Genomic DNA, 19,656 nt, shown 5'->3' with positions numbered 1-19,656 from the left:
GCCCTGCAACTCGACTCATCAGTGTTTGTTTACGGTTTCACATTCTGGAACATTCCGGAACAAACGATCCTTTGGCTGTCGACCACAAACAACATTATTTACATTCGAATTCTCGAGGCGTGAAATAAGGTCAGGAGGTCACAGTTTGGCCCCTCCCCCCTGCGTCTCTGAGCGGGGGGGCGGGGGGGGCAGGAAGTCAGGGCACCCGGGCGCGCCTCACTTCCTGCGGGACGCGCCTGCCTTCGGGGCCCGGGCTGATTACGGCGAGCGCTCCTCACAAACACGGGACGATAAATCACAAGGTTTCTCTGTCGGCGCGGGACATTTGTTACGGTGTCGAGAGGGAACCCCCCGCTCTCTCGCTCGCCCGCCACTCTCTCTCTCTCTCTCCCCCCTCTCTCTCTCACTCGCCCTCCTCTCGCACAATCGCTCCATCGCTCCTCTATCTCTGCTCTTCTCTTTCTCTGTTTCTTTCCCCTTTTGCCTCCATTTTCTCTCTCTCTCACTTTCTCTTTCTTAATCTCTTTCTCACTCTCTATCCCTCCCTAGCTCCACCTCTTCCTTACAGCCTAACTCTGTTTCTCCCTTTTCCCTCCTCCTCGTTCTCTATCTCCTTCTCTCTACCTCCGCTCTTTATTCTCACTTCTCTCTCCCTCTCTTTTGACTCCTTTGCTCCTCTCCCTCCGTCTCGGTTCCCTCTCTTTATGCAGCCGGAGTTTCCAGCTCTCTCTCTCCTCTCCTCTCTCTCCCTCTTCTCCTCTCTCTCTCTCTCTCTCCTCTATCTCCCTCCTCTCTTTCCCTCCTGTCCTCTCTCTCCCTCCTCTCCTTTCTCTCCTTCCTCGCTCTCTCCCTCCTCTTTCTCTTCTCTCTCTCCCTCCTCTCCTCTCTCTCCCTCCTCTCCTCTCTCTCTCTCCTCTATCTCCCTCCTCTCCTCCCTCTCTTCCTCCTCTCTCTCCCTCCTCTCCTCTCTCTTCCTCCTCTCTCTCTCTCCTCTCCTCTCTCTCCTTCCTCCCTCTCTCCCTCCTCTCCTCTCCTCTCCTCTCTCTCCCTCGTTGCTCTCTCCCCCTCTCCTCTCCCTCCTCTCTCTCCCTCCTCTCCTCTCTATCTCCCTCCTCTCGCTCTCTCTCACCCTCCTCTCTCTGCGCCTCCCTCCTGTGTATAATTCTTTAAAATGAATGGACGCATGCATTATTAAGTGGCACCTGTCCCGTGCGCTGGCATGCGGGCGCTGGCATGTGGGCGTGGCACGCGGGCGCAGACAGTCACACTCGCGACTGGCACTAATAGAAAAAACAGTGGGGGAACCGCCTCATTCTTCACGCAGACTAATCGCACTTCTCCACAATCACCACCTTAACTCCTTTCTCCGGCGAAAAGCACATGGCACCGGTCTGAAGCCGGGGGGGCGAGGGCCGGGGGGCCGCGGAGGCGAGGGGGGCCGGGGTGGGGGGCAGAGCTGCCTTTTCAATAATGTATCAGAGCCTGGGAAAGCACTGGAAAAGCCCCGAGTCGAGAAATGGACAGATGTTTTTGGAGGAGGAGAGAAAGAGAGCGTCTCGTGTCAGTGGATCAGAGAACATCAGTCACACGACGCCAGCAGAGGCTCTGGGCCCATCCATAATGTATCACAGCTCCACCTGGTGTCCGGGAGGGGGGCTGCGCTTTCAGGAGACGACACAATGGTTTCTGCTTCGTTTAGCGCCTCGGCTGATGAGAAAACGCTTCAAATCAAAACCTTTATTCCAGTTTTATTATTATTATTATATGTATATTTCTTTATTCATGAGTTTTGTGTTTTGTCCGTTGCCTTCACACATGAACAGGAAACAGTCACATTTACGTCACGCCGGTCGTTGTAATAATGAGCGCTTCTGTCGTTGTTCCAGGGAGGCTACGCAGCGTACAGATTTGCCCAGCCCACCACCACCGCCGCCTACAGTGACAGGTAAGACCACCGGCCCCGCCCACACCGCCAACCCCGCCCTGTGTCCCGGTGACGATTGTGTCTGAGGCGCCAAAGAAACGGGGCGGGGCAGCCAAAACATGATCAGGGTCTAGAGGAGTGCTTTTCTTACACTCCTCTAGACCCTCTCCCCCCTTCTCTCCCTCTCTCTCTCTCTCTCTCTCTCTCTCTCCCTCTCTCCCCCTCTCTCTTCCTCCCTCTGCACTTCTCTCCGTAGGGAGGTAGCGCACGATCCTCTCAGACTTCCTTAACCTTGTTGCCGTGGTTGCAGTCGCTCTGACGGATGCGGCGCTCGGTTCCGGTGAATCGGGCCCAGTATTTATGGAGAGCTCACTGCATCACTCCTCTCTCCATCATTCATCACGCGCTCTCTCTCTCCCTCTCTGTCCATCCCTCCTCCATCTCCCTCACCCTCTCTTCCCCCCTCTCTCTCTCTCTCTCTCTCTCTCTCTCTCTCCCTTTCTCCCGTACTTTATGTTCCTCTAAAACCACTCTTTCTCTCTCTTCACCTCTTCCATCTCCTTTATAATCCTTACCAATGTTTGCAACCACTCTCCATCTTTCCTCTCTCTCTCTCCGTCTTCTAGTTCCCTCCATTTTCTCTCTTTCTTCATCACCCCCACTTTATTTTCCCCCCTTTTCTCCCATAAAAATCTTAAAATGATTGAAACACACTCTGTCACGCTCTGTCCCTCTCTTTCTCTCTCTGTCTTTCTCTTCATATGTCCTCCTTTGTCCATCTTCTCCCCTCGATTCTCTCTCCTCCCCTTGCCCCTCTCACCTTTCTCCTCCCGCCCCCTCTACCCTCACCCCTCACTCCTCTTGCCCTCTCCCCTCTCCTCCTCTCCCCCTCTCTCTCCCACTCTGTCCATCTCTCCTCCATCTCCCTCACCCTCTCTCTCTCTCTCCCTCTCTCTCTCTTGCGCCTTCCTTTCTCCCATGCTTTATGTTCTGTCTCTGAAACCACTGTTTCTCTCTCTTCACCTCTTCCATCTCCTCCTCACCCCCGCTTTATTTTGCCGCCTTTTCTCCTATTAAAATCTTAAAATGATTGAAACCACACATTCTATCCCTCTCTCTCTCTTTCTGTCTTTCTCTCTGTCTCTTCATACGTTCTCCTTCGTCCATCTCCTCCTCTCTCACCTCCCTACTCCCCCCTCACCCCTCTCCTCCCCTCTCACCTTTCCCCTCTCTTCCCTCTCCTCCTTTCGCCTATCTCACCTCCCCTCTCCTCCCCTTGCCCCTCACCCCTCTTGCCCTCTCTCCTCCCCTTGCCCCTCACCCCTCTCTCCTCGTGCCCTCCCCTCCTCTCCCCCCCTCTCGGCCTCTGGTTTTTGGGGGCAGGATGTAATCTGTGCAGGACTGAGTGTGTCACTTGTGATAAGGTGGGGCCCCGCTGCCCGAGAGCCTCAGATCATATCGATAATACAAGATTTATCCGAGCGGGCCGAGCCTCCCATTACGACCGGCGCTGGAATTGGACAGCGCCGTTTTGCCTCGACGGGTGATTTAATTCTCTGTCTTCGTGCCTACACCTCGTCTTTATATTCGGGGAGATTTCATGTCATACCACGTGTTGGTTTGGGCGCGGCCGACTTCCTCCGAGATCGCGGTCACAGCCTTCGGTTCAGTCACAGCGGCAAGATGAGAATATGTGTTTCCCACTCGAAAAGGCTCAACCGTGTTTTTCAAAGAATGAAGAGGACTTTACCAATCATCGTAGCAGCAGTAGTAGTAGTAGTAGTAGTAGTAGCAGTAGTAGCAGGTAGTACTAGTATTAGTAGTGTTAGAGTTGCTCACAGTCTGATACTGATGTCAATATTTGATCCCGTTGATATTATAAGTCAACAAAATAAAAACATGAGTCTTGTCGTTCGGAGACAAATGGTTGTTGTTTATATATTTGTAACATAGAGTCTACAAGAGTCTAAGTTGTGTCTAAATTCCAGCTCTAGTTTCTAAAGTTTTGAAGTAGAATCTGTGACGTTTGGAGAAGCAAAACTAAAGTTACATTTTGGGTGTGATTGTCCAGCGCAACGTTCCGTTTAAGAAGTGTCTTAAATTAGTTTGTTAGCATATATCCTAATTGTTTCAGTGCCGATTGCTTCGCCACAAACATGTTTGTATGTTTTGCATCGAGCCCTGGATGTTCACAGTTTGAGTTGGTCTGGACGCTAACGCTAACCCTGTCATTTGTGTCTTTTCCACATTCTTTTTTTTCTGTAGTTTTCTTCCAAATCTGCGAAAAGTCAGAAGGAAATCCAATAACTCTAATAACTAACTAATCAGATTTAACTGTTTACACCATAAATCAGATCGCTAAAGCTAACGTTAGCTCGCATATTTTCAGAACGTGCTGGTTTTAGTTAATTTTGCAGAAGAAGAAATTATCTCCCCAAAGCTAACCCAATATTTACTTTATATAATGCTTATAAAATCATAACCTCCAAAGATGGACTCTGCATAAATTCTACCATGAGCCAGCAAGAAAGAGGAGCTCGATTAGCTTTAATGTTAGCACCAATTTACACACTTAATAAAAACTTAGTTCCTCTTAGTTACTTCCTAAAATGTGAGATGAATGCCGGAGTCATAAAACATTAGAGCTTAGCACACGGGTCTGTGGGGAGAAGATAAGACCCCCGCGAACAGAGAGAGCACCAAATCAACCGGCGACAAAAACACCACGGCGAGAGGAAGACGGATACGGCAAGACGTACGGCGGCCATGTTTTTCGGATGAGCGGCGCTGAGTTATGTCGGGTCTTAATGCAGCTCGGACCATTAGAGTCCAGCAGCGCCCAAGGTCAGCGTGGGCGAGGGGGGCTTAGAGGGGGTCCGCGGGGAGAGGTTTGGAGCCGCGAGACGGTCAAGGGTGGGACCCCGAGGTGCCGTTATCCCACACCCACGGGCCGCCCAAGGATAAGAGAACGAGAGCGAGGGGACCGCCGACGACGAGGTCAAACATGTCAAGAATCCACGGGCAATGTCACGAGGAAGGACGCAGCTGATTGGACGCCGCGGGGGGAGGGGTGAACATGTGACTTCGGACCCGGAAATTAGATTGAGAATTTTATGCTGAAATGTTGTTTTTTTTAGTTTTATGCGTGAAATAAATGAGATATTCAAATTTTAACACACGCCACATCAAAATGAGGACGAAACGTGAAGTAAACCCAAATACTCATGTAAAAGTAAAAGTATCACATAAAAAATATACTTGTCTTAAAAGTATAAGTTGTCCATGACTCATTCGTATTATTCCACGAGAACTAAAACTAGCAATGCACCCTTCCCAGTAACCAATTCTACACAAGCAGCTATCGTTTTTAGCCCGATTACAACCGCTTCTCCCAGCATTGTCGCCAGCAGAGGGCGCATACACCCAGGATCACATCCAGAACACGATCTGGACTTTTCTCCTCGCTCTTTCTTTACCCTTCAGCCTTTTGACACAACTTTGAATTCTCGCTCAAACTTCTGCAGAATAATGAGCCATAATGTAATCACCAAACGAGACTTGTTTTACATAAAATCAATTAGGGATGATAACGCTGATGATTATTTAATCTAGAGTTAATGACCTCATTTCCAAAAATAATGACTTACTTATTTATTTTTTTTTGCGAAGTTTTGAATGTTTGTTCACTGCGAGAGTACTGTAACTACAACTACTACTACAACTACTGCGGCTAGTTTCTACTGCTATTACGACTACTACTACTACAACTACAACTATCAACCGTTACCACTGCTACTTTACGACTTCTTCTGTTACTGTCGAGCTTTGCGGTGTTAGCGCTGATGCTAATGCTGGACAACACATTGGTCACTATGTACGTATGTTTGAGGGTGTGGCACGTTTTGGGTGAAGATGGAAGGGTGAGGTTTGCCCCGGTATTTGACTTTGCGTATGTTTGAAGTATAAGGATGTGGCACGGTATTTGACTTCCATTGAAACTATCTTTGATCCAGCTCTTGAAATGCCTCAGAGGAAAACACCCGGTGCTCTAGTGTTTCCTGGAAGAACCGCCTCATCTTCTCCTTTTTTTTATTCCCGCCTGAACAAACCGGTTGCCGAGGGAAACCCTTCTGGAGCAGTCCACACTCTGTCTGAGAGAGCTGGACCTGAAGTGCTCGCATCACGTCCACGATAGCATCGCGTCCGCCGAGCGTCTCCGGGGAAAACTGCCTCTTCCCTCGCTTCCTCTCTCTCTAGTTTTGTTTTTCCTTTTTTTTCTTCCTGGTTGATTTGGTGCCCTGAGTCCTTGGCCGGGTGCGCCTTATCTCCCCCGCGCAGACCCTCATTTGCAAGCGAGCGTTAGCGAGCGAAAAAACAGAAAGTAAATAGACGAATATGTGAAGTCGGATAAATAAATAAATAAAAGGCGCCACATCTTGTCCTGTCTAAGAAGGAAATTGGAAGGATTAGTTCTGAACCAGCAACAATGAAAAGGCAGGGGGCGTGGGGCCAGTGTTGCATCGTGGGTAAACAAAGCGTAGCGGGAGAGGCACGACGGCTGCTGCTCCTCTGCGGACTCCCCCCAGCTTTGGTTCGCTCATTAACCATTCCCTTCACCTAATCAAGACGACAAAAGAACACAGGGATGATTTAGCCACCTTTGAACCGGGCCCTTTGAAGCCCCCTCCCGTGCGATGTGAGCGGGCCCCCGGAGGCAAGCACACACAGGCGGGGAAATCATGTGACGCCGTTTCACACTCCATTCACGGAGCGCGCGGATATTACAGCCCAAAATACGCCCCGTTCACTCGTTTGCTCTCAGCGATCTGTTCTTTTCTTGGAGTTTGACCTACTTCCTTTAAGAACTGTAATGAGGGCGAACTGTACGTCTGTTTATGTATTGTTATTGCTCACAGCGTCACAATTGAACGTGTGAATAACTTTGGCGTTGTGGGTTTTCTTTGTCGGGAGCCGAGTCGTTGGGATGTATTACGACGTCAAAAAACCTCTTTTGTACTCGTTTGTGATCAAGAAGTCAAATCTAACGTTTAATCCGAGAAGCGGTGGGCGAGCGAGCTGCGCGTCGTCGAGGCAAAGATGTGGTTTCAAAAGTCCAAACTGCTGCAGATGAGAGGTTTGAGCGGCTCATTTAAAAGATCCAGTCATGAGCGTGGACTTCCAGTAAACTTCTGTGGGGGTGTTTTTACAGAATACTCATAATAATCATATGGCTTTCATATCGCTCTATATATACCGTATTTTCCGGACTATAAGTCGCACCTTTTTTCATAGTTGTGGCCGGGGTGCGACTTATATGTGATATTATTTGTTATTTTCATACTGACGACCACAAGAGGGCGCTCCAGGCTCTAAGCGACGCAGAAGAAGAATCTGCACTTCCTCTTCCTCTGGAGTTTGTGGAGTTGTTTAGAAGTGACACAGAGGAAGAAGAATTCAATGGATTTAGTGATTTGGGGTAAAACTGATGCTTTGGTAAACGTGTTAGCATGTTCTTTATGCTATATTTATCTGAATAACTGTTATTATGTTACGTTAACATACCAGACACTTACCACAGTTCTGTCTGTGCGTCATGTAGCTGAAGGTGTTAGCGTTAGCATACGTACACCTATTCACCATGTTCTCTAATCTGTTATTATTCTAAATTGTATTTCAAGATTTTATCACATACATTTCCCCCAAAAATGCGACTTATATATGTTTTTTCCTTCTATATTATGCATTTTTTGGCTGGTGCGACTTATACTCCGGAAAATCTGTTTAACATTCTGAGCTTTTGACCCACGACATTCAACAACTTTCGAGCCAGATCTGAGACAAATCACTACAAATCTGTCTCGTGTTTTCTTTCTCGTTTGGATTTTCTGATGAACTATAATTTGCTATTGTCACGATAATTCCGTTCACAATGAGCAGTTTCGATCCCCGTTCCAACTCATATTGCTTATTATGAAAAAAGGTGCGACTTGAAAATACGTGAACTCTTTAGCGTGTCAGTGTTCATCGACGCTTCGACAGTCGGACGCGAGTCGGAACGGATCATCTCTCCGCATTCAACCGCCGCGCAACATCGTCATACCAACTTCGTACATGATTAGCGGGACGGGTGCGCCTCCACCTCCTCCCGTCTCGCTGCGGCGCAAACATTACACCTTTAATTTGGGAGATCTTTCGGTGGCGGCCTCCGAGAAACCCGGAGCCCCCCGCGCGCGCTCATTACGCATTCCTCCGCCTAATCGAGATGACAACGGGAAGACGAGTACGATTCATCCACCTTTGAACCGGGCTTTTTGAAGAACCCTGTATAACGCGGAGAAACCCTGGAGGCCGCGCGGGGAAATAATTGATTGTGTTTGAGACTTGAAAGAGTCGACTCGGGGGCCGAATGTTCCGCCGCGCTTGTCAATGATGGATCAATCACCCGTTAGCTCACGCTTCCTCCCCCTCTCTCCCCCTCTCTCCCCTTCGCTCTTGCAGTTACGGACGAGTCTATGCAACAGCGGACCCCTACCACCACACGATCGGGCCGGCCGCCACGTACAGTGTGGGCACTATGGTGAGTCAACGAGACAAACACACACCGACACGTTCAGGTGGAGTTCAGGTAAGGGGCGGAGTCTGAGGTCGCGACACACACGTTGTTGCAGTTCCGTTTAAACCGATTGGATGGATTTCATTTGCTACACACGCTGTCGACGCCTGCAGCAGCTCAACGATCGTAAAACGAGTCCTCGTCGTTCGGGAAGAGAAAGAGATGATTGAATTGTGAGTTAACGCGTTTTGGTCACTCGTCCGAGTCGATTCTTCGGTTCTGACGCAGCTTTGGCGAAAGTCACTGCCTTAAATATGAGTCTGAAGAACGGCGCTAACGACACCGGAACAAACGCTTGTTTACAGTGATTAAAACCTTATTCCAAACCACCAGGGGGCGCTAGTGTCTGCGTCGTTAGCTCGTCCAGTTCACACAATTCTGTTTCCTTTATTAGTCAATACGAAAAAGTTTAGTTTAGTAAGTACTTTCAAAATGCAAGTCCTGCATTAATGTATTTTCGTAAAGAATGATTTAAACTTAAAAGAACCAAAGGAAGAAGAGAACATTTTGATTCAATAAGTGAATTACGTTAAAATACGCGCCATGAGGAAAAACGTGATCCACTCTATAACTCCGCATCGAAACGACTAATGACGGTTTTAGTCAATTTGCGTTTATTTTACCAAATGTACCTTCCCCAAACTCATATAGAATATAGTAAACCTTATGAAGTGCTGCCTCTAGATTTGAAATTCTTTTTAACGCGGCCAATAAAGAGCTCTCGAGTCCTTTCATGACTTTCTAATCCCAAATTAAGCGCCGACTTCAAAGCGGCGCTTCGTCTTTCATGCGCCGCTCGCTCTTGTTAGTGTTTTTAGGTCAGCGTGTCGAGATATGGAAACCTGCTTATAAACCGGCCCAAATCTAATCTCGTCTTCCAAAACTCCGCTTCAAACGAGCTTTACTTTTCAGAACAGCAAAACCAGATCTATATTTCAGAGCGTCGCATCATTATTTTAACAATCTGCATTATTTCTTCGATCTGAGCTTTTGTTTGAACTCGATCTGGTTAAAATGTTGAAAAATATCACGATTCCTTTGAATTAATTGAAAATTTGTTTATTTTGACCAATTTTAGTATTTTTTTCAAAGAATATACAGTGAAAAAAATACAAAAATCTCCATTTATATGATTTAAAACTTAAAGGTTGTAACATTAATCAACCAAGATGTAAAGGGATTTACTTTATTTTGAATTTTATGTATACATGTATAAAAAAATACTAAAGGATTATTTGTATTTAAACTTTTTTTTTTTTCTTATTTAATGTAAAATAATGGCGATCTCGAGCTCGCTTTAGCAGTGAATTGACGACGTGAAAATGCGCGGCTGCTCAGAGTTTGTTTGCAAATGAAAAACATCTTATCAAAGCCAACGATCCAGACTTTATAAAGTTGAAAAAGTGCCTCACGTCTGCGCCGCACACACGTGACTAAAGTGTGGCATGAAAAATGACAAATGTTTCCTGGGATTGAATGGTTTCTTTTGGTGTTTGAACATTCGATCAAAGACGAGTGAAGAATACTGGATCTATGACACAAACGGTCAAATATGATTCTAAAAAGTGTTGTAAGTTTGAGATTTAAGAACATAGAGGACTCTTCCTGTCGTAGATAGTTTGTAGCTTGGCGAGACAAACCTGGCAGGACCTGGTCTGGACCAAACTGGCAGACGGGGCATCTGAGGTTCAAAGGGTGCAAAGATTATACTTTACTACTATAGTGTCATTATTTAACACGCTTTTGCACCGCTCTAGACCCTGCATGTGTCCAGATTTGGGTCCAGTTGGAGTCCTGGTTTAGTCCTGGTTTAGTCTTGGTTTAGTCCTGGTTTAGTCCTGGTTTAGTCCTGATTTAGTCCTGGTTTAGTCCTGATTTAGTCCTGGTTTAGTCCCAGTTTAGTCCCGGTTGAATCCCGGTCCAGTCCCGGTTTAGTCCTGGTTCAGTCCCGCTTTAGTCCTGGTTTAGTCCTGGTTTAGTGCTGGTTTAGTCCTGGTTTAGTCCTGGTTTAGTCTTGGTTTAGTCCTGGTTTAGTCCTGGTTTAGTCCTGATTTAGTCCTGGTTTAGTCCTGATTTAGTCCTGGTTTAGTCCCAGTTTAGTCCCGGTTGAATCCCGGTCCAGTCCCGGTTTAGTCCTGGTTCAGTCCCGCTTTAGTCCTGGTTTAGTCCTGGTTTAGTCCTGGTTCAGTCCCGCTTTAGTCCTGGTTTAGTCCTGGTTTAGTGCTGGTTTAGTCCTGGTTTAGTCCTGGTTTAGTCTTGGTTTAGTCCTGGTTTAGTCCTGGTTTAGTCCTGGTTTAGTCCTGGTTTAGTGCTGGTTTAGTCCTGGTTTAGTCCTGGTTTAGTCCTGGTTTATGTAGTGATTGAGTCTAGATTGTGGTCATTTTAAAAATGCATAGAGTCTAAAGGAGCCAAAGCTCCGCTCCGAGCTCTGGCCTTGTTTTGTGTCCACTATTCTTCGCCCGTTGAACATCTGACGCTCACATCTGAAGCTCGTGTTGGACACAACGTCACATCTTTTATTTTGATGGTTCCAGACAAAAAAACAGCAAATACTTTCAAAGGGATGGAGTTGAATTGTTAATGTTTGTTTTTAGCTAGCGTTTGCAGCATCAAAGATGAAAACCCGAGATAAAATACAATAAAACAAAGGGTATTATATATATATATATATATATATATATATATATATATATATATATATATATATATATATATATATATATATATATATATAATGTTTAAATAAATGCATCGAATCTGTGTTTGGTTTTGTTTGAAGAAGGGGCCAGGCCAAAAGCTGGAGATTAAGGGCGACGGGCGGATGCAGCAGTGTGCCGCGGGACAGAGAGGGGGCGCTGTGGTCCCGGCATGCATGCGGTCTCACACACAGTTCCCGGTGCAGCTGCTAGCTAAAAGCTTTCATTAATTAAGACATTTGTTTCTTCATTTACCGACATCAAAATGTGCTTGAATGTTTGTTTTTGGTTTATTTTCCTCCAAATTTCCTTCCACTTTCTGCGACACGGTGGCAATGATACGGACGCGCTCGTGACGCTGCTCGTGACGCTGCTCGTGGCGCTGCTCGTGGCGCAGGTGTGTGTTTGAGCTGTGGAGCTAACGCCGTGTAAAGCACGAGTGCCACGTCGCCAGCGGCAACCAGATACAAACAAATCAAAGACGTGAACTTCACTGAAAGAAACTAAAAAATCCAGGTTCTCTCTGAGTTTACGTTTGACATTCTCTTTCTTTTCAAACTCTTGCTCTTTTACAAATCAGTAAGTCATAGAAAAGGTCCAGTTGTCATGGCGACTGAACAGGCTTCTCTCTGGAGTGTTATTCACATCAGAACCAGCTTCATTTCAACTATTATAAGCCTGAATCTTTTTTAATAAAACGTCACTTCATAATAACTACACTTAATAAAACATGAACAAAGTCTTAATTCATAATGAACAAATGATTTATTAATCATGATTCAGGCTTAATCATGACTTGACTAACACCCAACACTGAACTCTTACCTGAACCGTAACCTAGGTTAAGTAGTGACTGAGCCTGAATCATGCTTAATAAACCATTTGTTCGTTATGAATTAAGTCTTTGTTCATGCTTTATTGAGACAAATTAAGGTGTAGTTATTATAAAGTTGTACTAAAACCAAAGAGTAAAGTGATATTTATAGTGACGCTTTAAGATGAGGTTTTTTAGTAAAGGCGTTATTAAGCCCTCTTCTCATCCCTCTCTTCTCATCGCTCTCTTCTAATCCTCTCTTCTAATCCCTCTCTTCTCATCCCTCTCTTCTCATCCCTCTCTTCTAATCCCTCTCTTCTAATCCCTCTCTTCTCATCGCTCTCTTCTAATCCCTCTCTTCTAATCCTCTCTTCTAATCCTCTCTTCTAATCCCTCTCTTCTCATCCCTCTCTTCTCATCCCTCTCTTCTCATCCCTCTCTTCTAATCCTCTCTTCTCATCCTCTCTTCTAATCCTCTCTTCTCATCCCTCTCTTCTCATCCCTCTATTCTCATCCCTCTCTTCTAATCCCTCTCTTCTCATCCCTCTCTTCTCATCCCTCTATTCTCATCCCTCTCTTCTAATCCTCTCTTCTAATCCCTCTATTCTCATCCCTCTCTTCTCATCCCTCTCTTCTCATCCTCTCTTCTTCTCCCTCTATTCTCATCCCTCTCTTCTCATCCCTCTCTTCTCATCCTCTATTCTCATCCCTCTCTTCTCATCCCTCTCTTCTCATCCTCTCTTCTTCTCCCTCTATTCTCATCCCTCTCTTCTCATCCCTCTCTTCTCATCCTCTCTTCTTCTCCCTCTCTTCTCATACACTATTTTCTCATCCCTCTCTTCTTCTCCCTCTCTTCTCATACACTATTTTCTCATCCCTTTCATATACTTTCTCCTCATGCCTCTCTTCTCTTCTCCCTCTCTTCATGCCTCTCTTTTCATCCCTCTCTTCTCCCCCCTCTCTTCTCATCCCTCTCTTTTCATCCCTCTCTTCTCCCCCCTCTCTCCTCATGCCTCTCTTCTCATCCCTCTCTTTTCATCCCTCTCTTTTCATCCCTCTCTTCTCCCCCCTCTCTCCTCATGCCTCTCTTCTCATCCCTCTCTTTTCATCCCTCTCTTCTCCCCCCTCACTCCTCATGCCTCTCTTCTCATCCCTCTCTTTTTATCCCTCTCTTCTCCCCCCTCTCTCCTCATGCCTCTCTTCTCATCCCTCTCTTTTTATCCCTCTCTTCTCCCCCCTCACTCCTCATGCCTCTCTTCTCATCCCTCTCTTTTTATCCCTCTCTTCTCCCCCCTCACTCCTCATGCCTCTCTTCTCATCCCTCTCTTTTCATCCCTCTCTTCTCCTCCCTCTCTTCTCATGTACTGTCTTTAAACCCTTTCTTTATTCTCTCCGTCCTTCTCTCTGTCTAATATATAATATATTCCCTTTACAGTCCTCGCTGTGATACAAATCCAGGCCTGAGAAAGCCAGTGTATTTCAAACAAATGCATGGGCCCCTGGGAGCCCCCCACACACATCTCGCCTTTAATTCTTTAATCATATTTGATTAATAGTCCTCCTGCAGCGAGAGCGGTCATTTTTGCATTTAAAAGCTGTAGAATAATGAGTTCCTCTGAGGTTGAGAAGGAACTTCTCACTCCTTATGCTCCAGCTCAGATGAAAAGTTTGGCCGGGGCCGCGCCCTGAAACGAGGCGAGATTAGCCTTTGAAGACTTTGGCCGAGAGTGGATCCTGACCGTGATCCTGACCGTGATCCTGACCGTGATCCTGACCGTGATCCTGACCGTGATCCTGACCGTGATCCTGACCGTGATCCTGACCGTGCATGTGCAGGTGTGCATGCTTAGGCCGGTCGCATGCTTCATATCCGTTTCTATATTTCTCTGTGTGTGACTGACAGAGCATGGCGCTGGCACTGGTTTGGCCTCTGAAAGGTGAAAGACGCCGCGCTTGAACAGGAGCTGTGATTAAACCCGGCTCGACTCGGGTCGGGTCGCCTCGACAGCCGAGTGCGAGACAGGGACAAAACTCAGAGCTTTGTGTGTGGAGTGACAAGAGTGACATAAACACGCCTTTAACACATATTTAAATATAATATAAATATAATATAGGATCAAACGCTTCATTAGAACGTACGCTGACAGAAGAATGTGTAGTAAAAGGAGAGTTTAATTTACTTTACTTACTAAGTTTAACATATTCAGATACAATTTGAGTTTATCTATTTATGGTTTATGTGATTGATTGTTTCCTGATCAATTATATCATCATAATCTGATATGATTGAACGTCTTCAGCTCAAGACAAGATGTTCCTCTGAAGATTCATCACAAATATTATAGTATGAAGCATATAGCACACTTTTGACTAATGACATCATTATTTGTAGCAAAACAAATGAGTAATTTGTAAAATCTTTATTGCAACGTTGTGGGATCCACTGAAATAGTAGAATTAATGGCTTCCAACAAATATATTTAATGAATATTTTACTCTTTTGCTTAAAATATTTAGCACTTTCAAAATGTAATTGTTTAAAAATTTGGTAGTTTTAGAATCGGAAAAGTTTTATTTCCATTAGTGAAGAAATTCACAAACGAGAAGTGAATAATAAGAGTAAAATATAAACAAGGAGTTATGATAAATGGATTAGACTTAAATATTAAATGTTCCATTTAAGTCACAAACTGTTCTCACAAATGTTCATTTGTGAACATTTTATATCACTTTTGAACTCCACACTTAAGACACAAGCGGCTTTAACTCCGACGACCCAAACACACACGCTCTAAGTCTGAGCTGGTTATGGGGGTCTTACCTGGTTATGGGGGGTCGGACCTGGATATGGGGGGTCGGACCTGGATATGGGGGGTCGGACCTGGATATGGGGGGTCGGACCTGGATATGGGGGGAGGGGAGCCTCTCACAAAGCCGAAAGAGGAAGGAAATTTGGGGAGAGGCAGTGCACTCTGAAGCTGAATACTGATTGGTACTTTTTCATCTTTGATGTTGCAGGCTAGCCTTTACAGAGGAGGGTACAGTCGCTTCACTCCCTACTAAAAGAGCCGCAAACAAAAACACAGAGACTCGTCCCAAACTAAAATGACACAAAAGTCCGCCTTCACCACGCGTATTCTTCCAGTGTTTTGTGGAGAGATAAAGTTAACTAAAGCTTCCTGGAGCTCCGGCCGTGTGATGTCTTCGTGGTCTGCTCTTTGTTTTCTTTCATTCTGTGCTTTTCTTTGGGAACAATTCTGCACACGAGCATTTCTGATGCAACCCAGTCTCACCGTGTGTGTAAGTGTGTGGAGCCGGGATACGTGGAAGAGGCCACGCCCCCCGGCCAAAAGTACTGCAACTATTTATGTATTTACACAGAACTTAAGGCGAGACACTGCAGGGGAGAACATCTAGAGATAGTCATTTAAAGTATTTCATTTAAAGTATGTCCTATAAATGTAAGAAAAAATGTCAGTTTTTCATTTGAATCGTTTCATGTAAAAACAAGACCAAATGTCACATATTTAATCATTATAATTTAAAGTACTCGGACCTTGAAACTTGAATGAATCAGAATTAGACATAAACAAACCTTCTGTACGACCAACAACATCGTTTCAGGTCAGAGATGGTAAAGTTTAGTGTTCGGAACGACGTTCACAATGTCCTGAATAAATATATGGATGCAGGTTAATTACATAAAACAATAAAACATCTTTAAGCTGATTGGACAACGTTGTTTCCAGGTGAAGCTCAAAACCAAAGTGTTTCCTAGAGTGTCTTGCCTTAACAATGACAGAATTCCTTCTAAAATATCAGCCGAATCACTTCTGGTTAAATCCTGACACCAGTGCAAAGTTCAAACCAATCGACTCCGCCCCAGTAAAAAAATACCTGGAGTGGGCGTGGCCGTGGCACTTGTCGTGGTTCCATGTATCTCCGCCTGAGCTTCCTGAGACTGGCTTGCCGTTTGACTGACTGCTGTATTCGGTGCTGTGTCACCAAAAAACACCCCAATGTGATCCTCCTGCAGCATGATGCACGTACAAGGCGAGAGCAGCGCCCCCGTCTGGCCAGAACACACTGAGGCGGCCCGCTTCCCAAAGCCCCCTCAAACCTGAAAGAAGAACCCTTCAGCTGTTCTGTGGGACGCGGCGCTGCTCCGTTCGCCTCTTGTTTCTCTGATTTGTTTGCGTTTGTCCTGATGGTGGCGCTGCAGTGACACTCGCGGTTGAACGCTGTGGTTGGGACGCATGCACGGGTCAGAGCGAGGACAGGCTTTCGTTTCGGGCGCGGCCTCGTGTCTTCTGCACATCGCGCGGGCATCGTTTACGCGCCCGCACTTTGGCTTTTGCTGTTGTGTTCGGGGACGGGACAAACTGTAAAAGTGCTCATAAATCCATCCTCGAATACATAATACAAACCATAAACGGTATATGTACACGTGATTCTTTTTTCTAACGCCGACTGCACAAAAGCTTTACATTAGCATACTTTCCAATTAAAATCCTTGAAGTTCACGTTATACATCATATTTGCTTTGGAACATAACGTAATACGACCTGAAAACTACACATTGCTTTATATATTCCCTCATGCCATCTACTGGACACAGAGGGAATTACCACTGGAGAATAACTAAAAGCTTGCCGCCCCCGACATGCTAATACAAGCACGCGGTTTTAACGAACGTGATTTGAGTTAGAAACGATCAGAACGAGTTTGACGAGGAGTGTTTTTGTGAAGAGAAGAGAACCTCGTAAACAGGGTTAACGGCACGAGCCTGGATGAAGTTACTACGGCAAGGTTTTAACAGTTAAAGCTCAAAAAGTACGTGTCCTTCACCCAAAATACAAACCTGAACCTGACTGAAATACAAAACAATTCACTGTCCAACAATATTTCAGTCGTATTTTTACGTTAGGAATAAAATAGGTCATAATAATAAAGCCGTTTGACGTAAATCACTCTTCGAATGGGCTGTAATCGTCATAAACAACTCTATTATTATTTTTTAAAAGTCATGTTTTTATTTCAGCCGTTTCCTCTTTTCTACATAAACAGTAAATGTAAAGTGGCAGGTTATTGACGCGAATGTGCAGAAGACAAACGAGGTGTAACGCTCACATGCAGGACCGGCCCGAACACGCACAGGACCGGCCCAAACACACACAGGACCGGCCCAAACACTCACCAAACACACACAGGACTGGCCCACACCCCAAACACACACATGACCGGCCCAAACACACACAGGACCGGCCCAAACACACACAGGACCGGCCCAAACACTCACCAAACACACACAGGACTGGCCCACACCCGAAACACACACAGGACCGGCCCAAACACACACAGGACCGGCCCAAACACTCACCAAACACACACAGGACCGGCCCAAACACACACAGGACCGGCCCAAACACTCACCAAACACACACAGGACTGGCCCACACCCCAAACACACACAGGACCGGCCCAAACACACACAGGACCGGCCCAAACACACACAGGACCGGCCCAAACACTCACCAAACACACACAGGACTGGCCCACACCCGAAACACACACAGGACCGGCCCAAACACACACAGGACCGGCCCAAACCCCAAACACACACAGGACCGGCCCAAACACACACAGGACCTGCCCAAACACACACAGGACCGGCCCGAACACACAAAGAACCGGCCCAAACACACACGAACATTCACAGGACCGGCCCAAACCCCAAACACACACAGGACCGGCCCAAACACAGACAGAACCAGCCCAAACACACACAGGACCGGCCCAAACACACACAGGACCGGCCCAAACACACACAGGACCGGCCCAAACACACACAGGACCGGCCCAAACACTCACCAAACACACACAGGACTGGCCCACACCCCAAACACACACATGACCGGCCCAAACACACACAGGACCGGCCCAAACACACACAGGACCGGCCCAAACACTCACCAAACACACACAGGACTGGCCCACACCCAAACACACACAGGACCGGCCCAAACACACACAGGACCGGCCCAAACACACACAGGACCGGCCCAAACACACACAGGACCGGCCCAAACACTCACCAAACACACACAGGACTGGCCCACACCCGAAACACACACAGGACCGGCCCAAACACACACAGGACCGGCCCAAACCCCAAACACACACAGGACCGGCCCAAACACACACAGGACCTGCCCAAACACACACAGGACCGGCCCGAACACACAAAGAACCGGCCCAAACACACACAGGACCGGCCCAAACACACACGAACATTCACAGGACCGGCCCAAACCCCAAACACACACAGGACCGGCCCGAACACAGACAGAACCAGCCCAAACACACACAGGACCGGCCCAAACACACACAGGACCGGCCCAAACACACACAGGACCGGCCCAAACACACACAGGACCGGCCCAAACACTCACCAAACACACACAGGACTGGCCCACACCCGAAACACACACAGGACCGGCCCAAACACACACAGGACCGGCCCAAACCCCAAACACACACAGGACCGGCCCAAACCCCAAACACACACAGGACCGGCCCAAACACACACAGGACCTGCCCAAACACACACAGGACCGGCCCGAACACACAAAGAACCGGCCCAAACACACACAGGACCGGCCCAAACACACACGAACATTCACAGGACCGGCCCAAACCCCAAACACACACAGGACCGGCCCAAACACAGACAGAACCAGCCCAAACACACACAGGACCGGCCCAAACACACACGGGACCGGCCCGAACACTCACGCCTCCATCGCACAAATGTCTTACCTCAGGACGAGCACGGAAACGCTAACAAACTCAAACACACAGCCAGCTTTCTGACCATTTAAGTTCACGCCCGACCGACTGGACTCGACCCGCGCCTCCGACTGACCCGCTGTATTATAGATATATACGTGAACATGCTATATTTACACATAGATTACGACATAGATTGTGATAGAGACGCACTGCAGCATTCAACTCTGTGCAAAAACCCGAGGTAAAAGTGACTCGTAGCCAACTGTTAGCTGTCTATAACCGCGCTCAGCTATTCCACGTTTCATTTGTTCGTACTTGAGTGTTTGTGGACTCAAAAGATGAAGATTTAAAAAAAACGAAGAGTTTGTGCACTTTACTTTCAAGTTACTACTTTTTATTTCCTTTTGCTAACTTTCTGAGATGTAACATATTTATAAGAGTATCATATACCGCCAGTAACATTTAATTGAGATGTTGAAGAAAATGTAAATTAATGTTGTAAAAAAAGAAATGGAAAAAAAAAGATTGTGTTAGTTTATGCGACGTGGAAATCCAACTGTTGAGAAGACAAAAGACCACGGCAAAAAAACTGTCACTCCTGATGATCAAACTTAAATGTTTTACCTTTAAAAGACTGAAATGAACTATTGGCCAATTGTTTACGACTTACAATTATGAAATTCACTAAAACATCGGTCTGTTTTAAAAGAAACTGAAACGTAAGGATCAAATGTCACTTCTAAACATATTTGTGCAGACTTCTTAGTTTTAATTATCTTATTAAAAACACTATTTTGAACCGTGAGTGCAGTTTAAA

General features: G+C 46.4%; 1 protein-coding gene across 8 annotated transcripts in view; it reads left to right on the top strand.

Annotated features, from left to right (window-relative positions):
* The window catches only part of rbfox3a (RNA binding fox-1 homolog 3a), an 867,097-nt gene that overhangs the window by 841,017 nt on the left and 6,424 nt on the right, over window positions 1-19,656 (top strand). For 7 of the 8 annotated variants that reach the window (XM_072442656.1, XM_072442661.1, XM_072442663.1 and 4 more), the window contains 3 exons: window positions 1,887-1,945; window positions 8,423-8,501; window positions 15,066-15,339. In XM_072442656.1, the coding sequence (XP_072298757.1) occupies window positions 1,887-1,945; window positions 8,423-8,501; window positions 15,066-15,110 (183 nt within the window). In that variant the 3' untranslated portion in view covers window positions 15,111-15,339. Of the gene's footprint in view, window positions 1-1,886; window positions 1,946-8,422; window positions 8,502-15,065; window positions 15,340-19,656 lie in introns of those variants that run through there. The other variant, XM_072442658.1, reaches the window with a different exon arrangement.

This window comes from Eucyclogobius newberryi, unplaced genomic scaffold, assembly GCF_026437365.1.
Source record: "Eucyclogobius newberryi isolate DKJ021-1_F unplaced genomic scaffold, fEucNew1.0.hap1 SCAF_13, whole genome shotgun sequence".
Taxonomy (NCBI): domain Eukaryota; kingdom Metazoa; phylum Chordata; class Actinopteri; order Gobiiformes; family Gobiidae; genus Eucyclogobius; species Eucyclogobius newberryi.
This window is presented reverse-complemented; position numbering and strand designations above follow the sequence as displayed.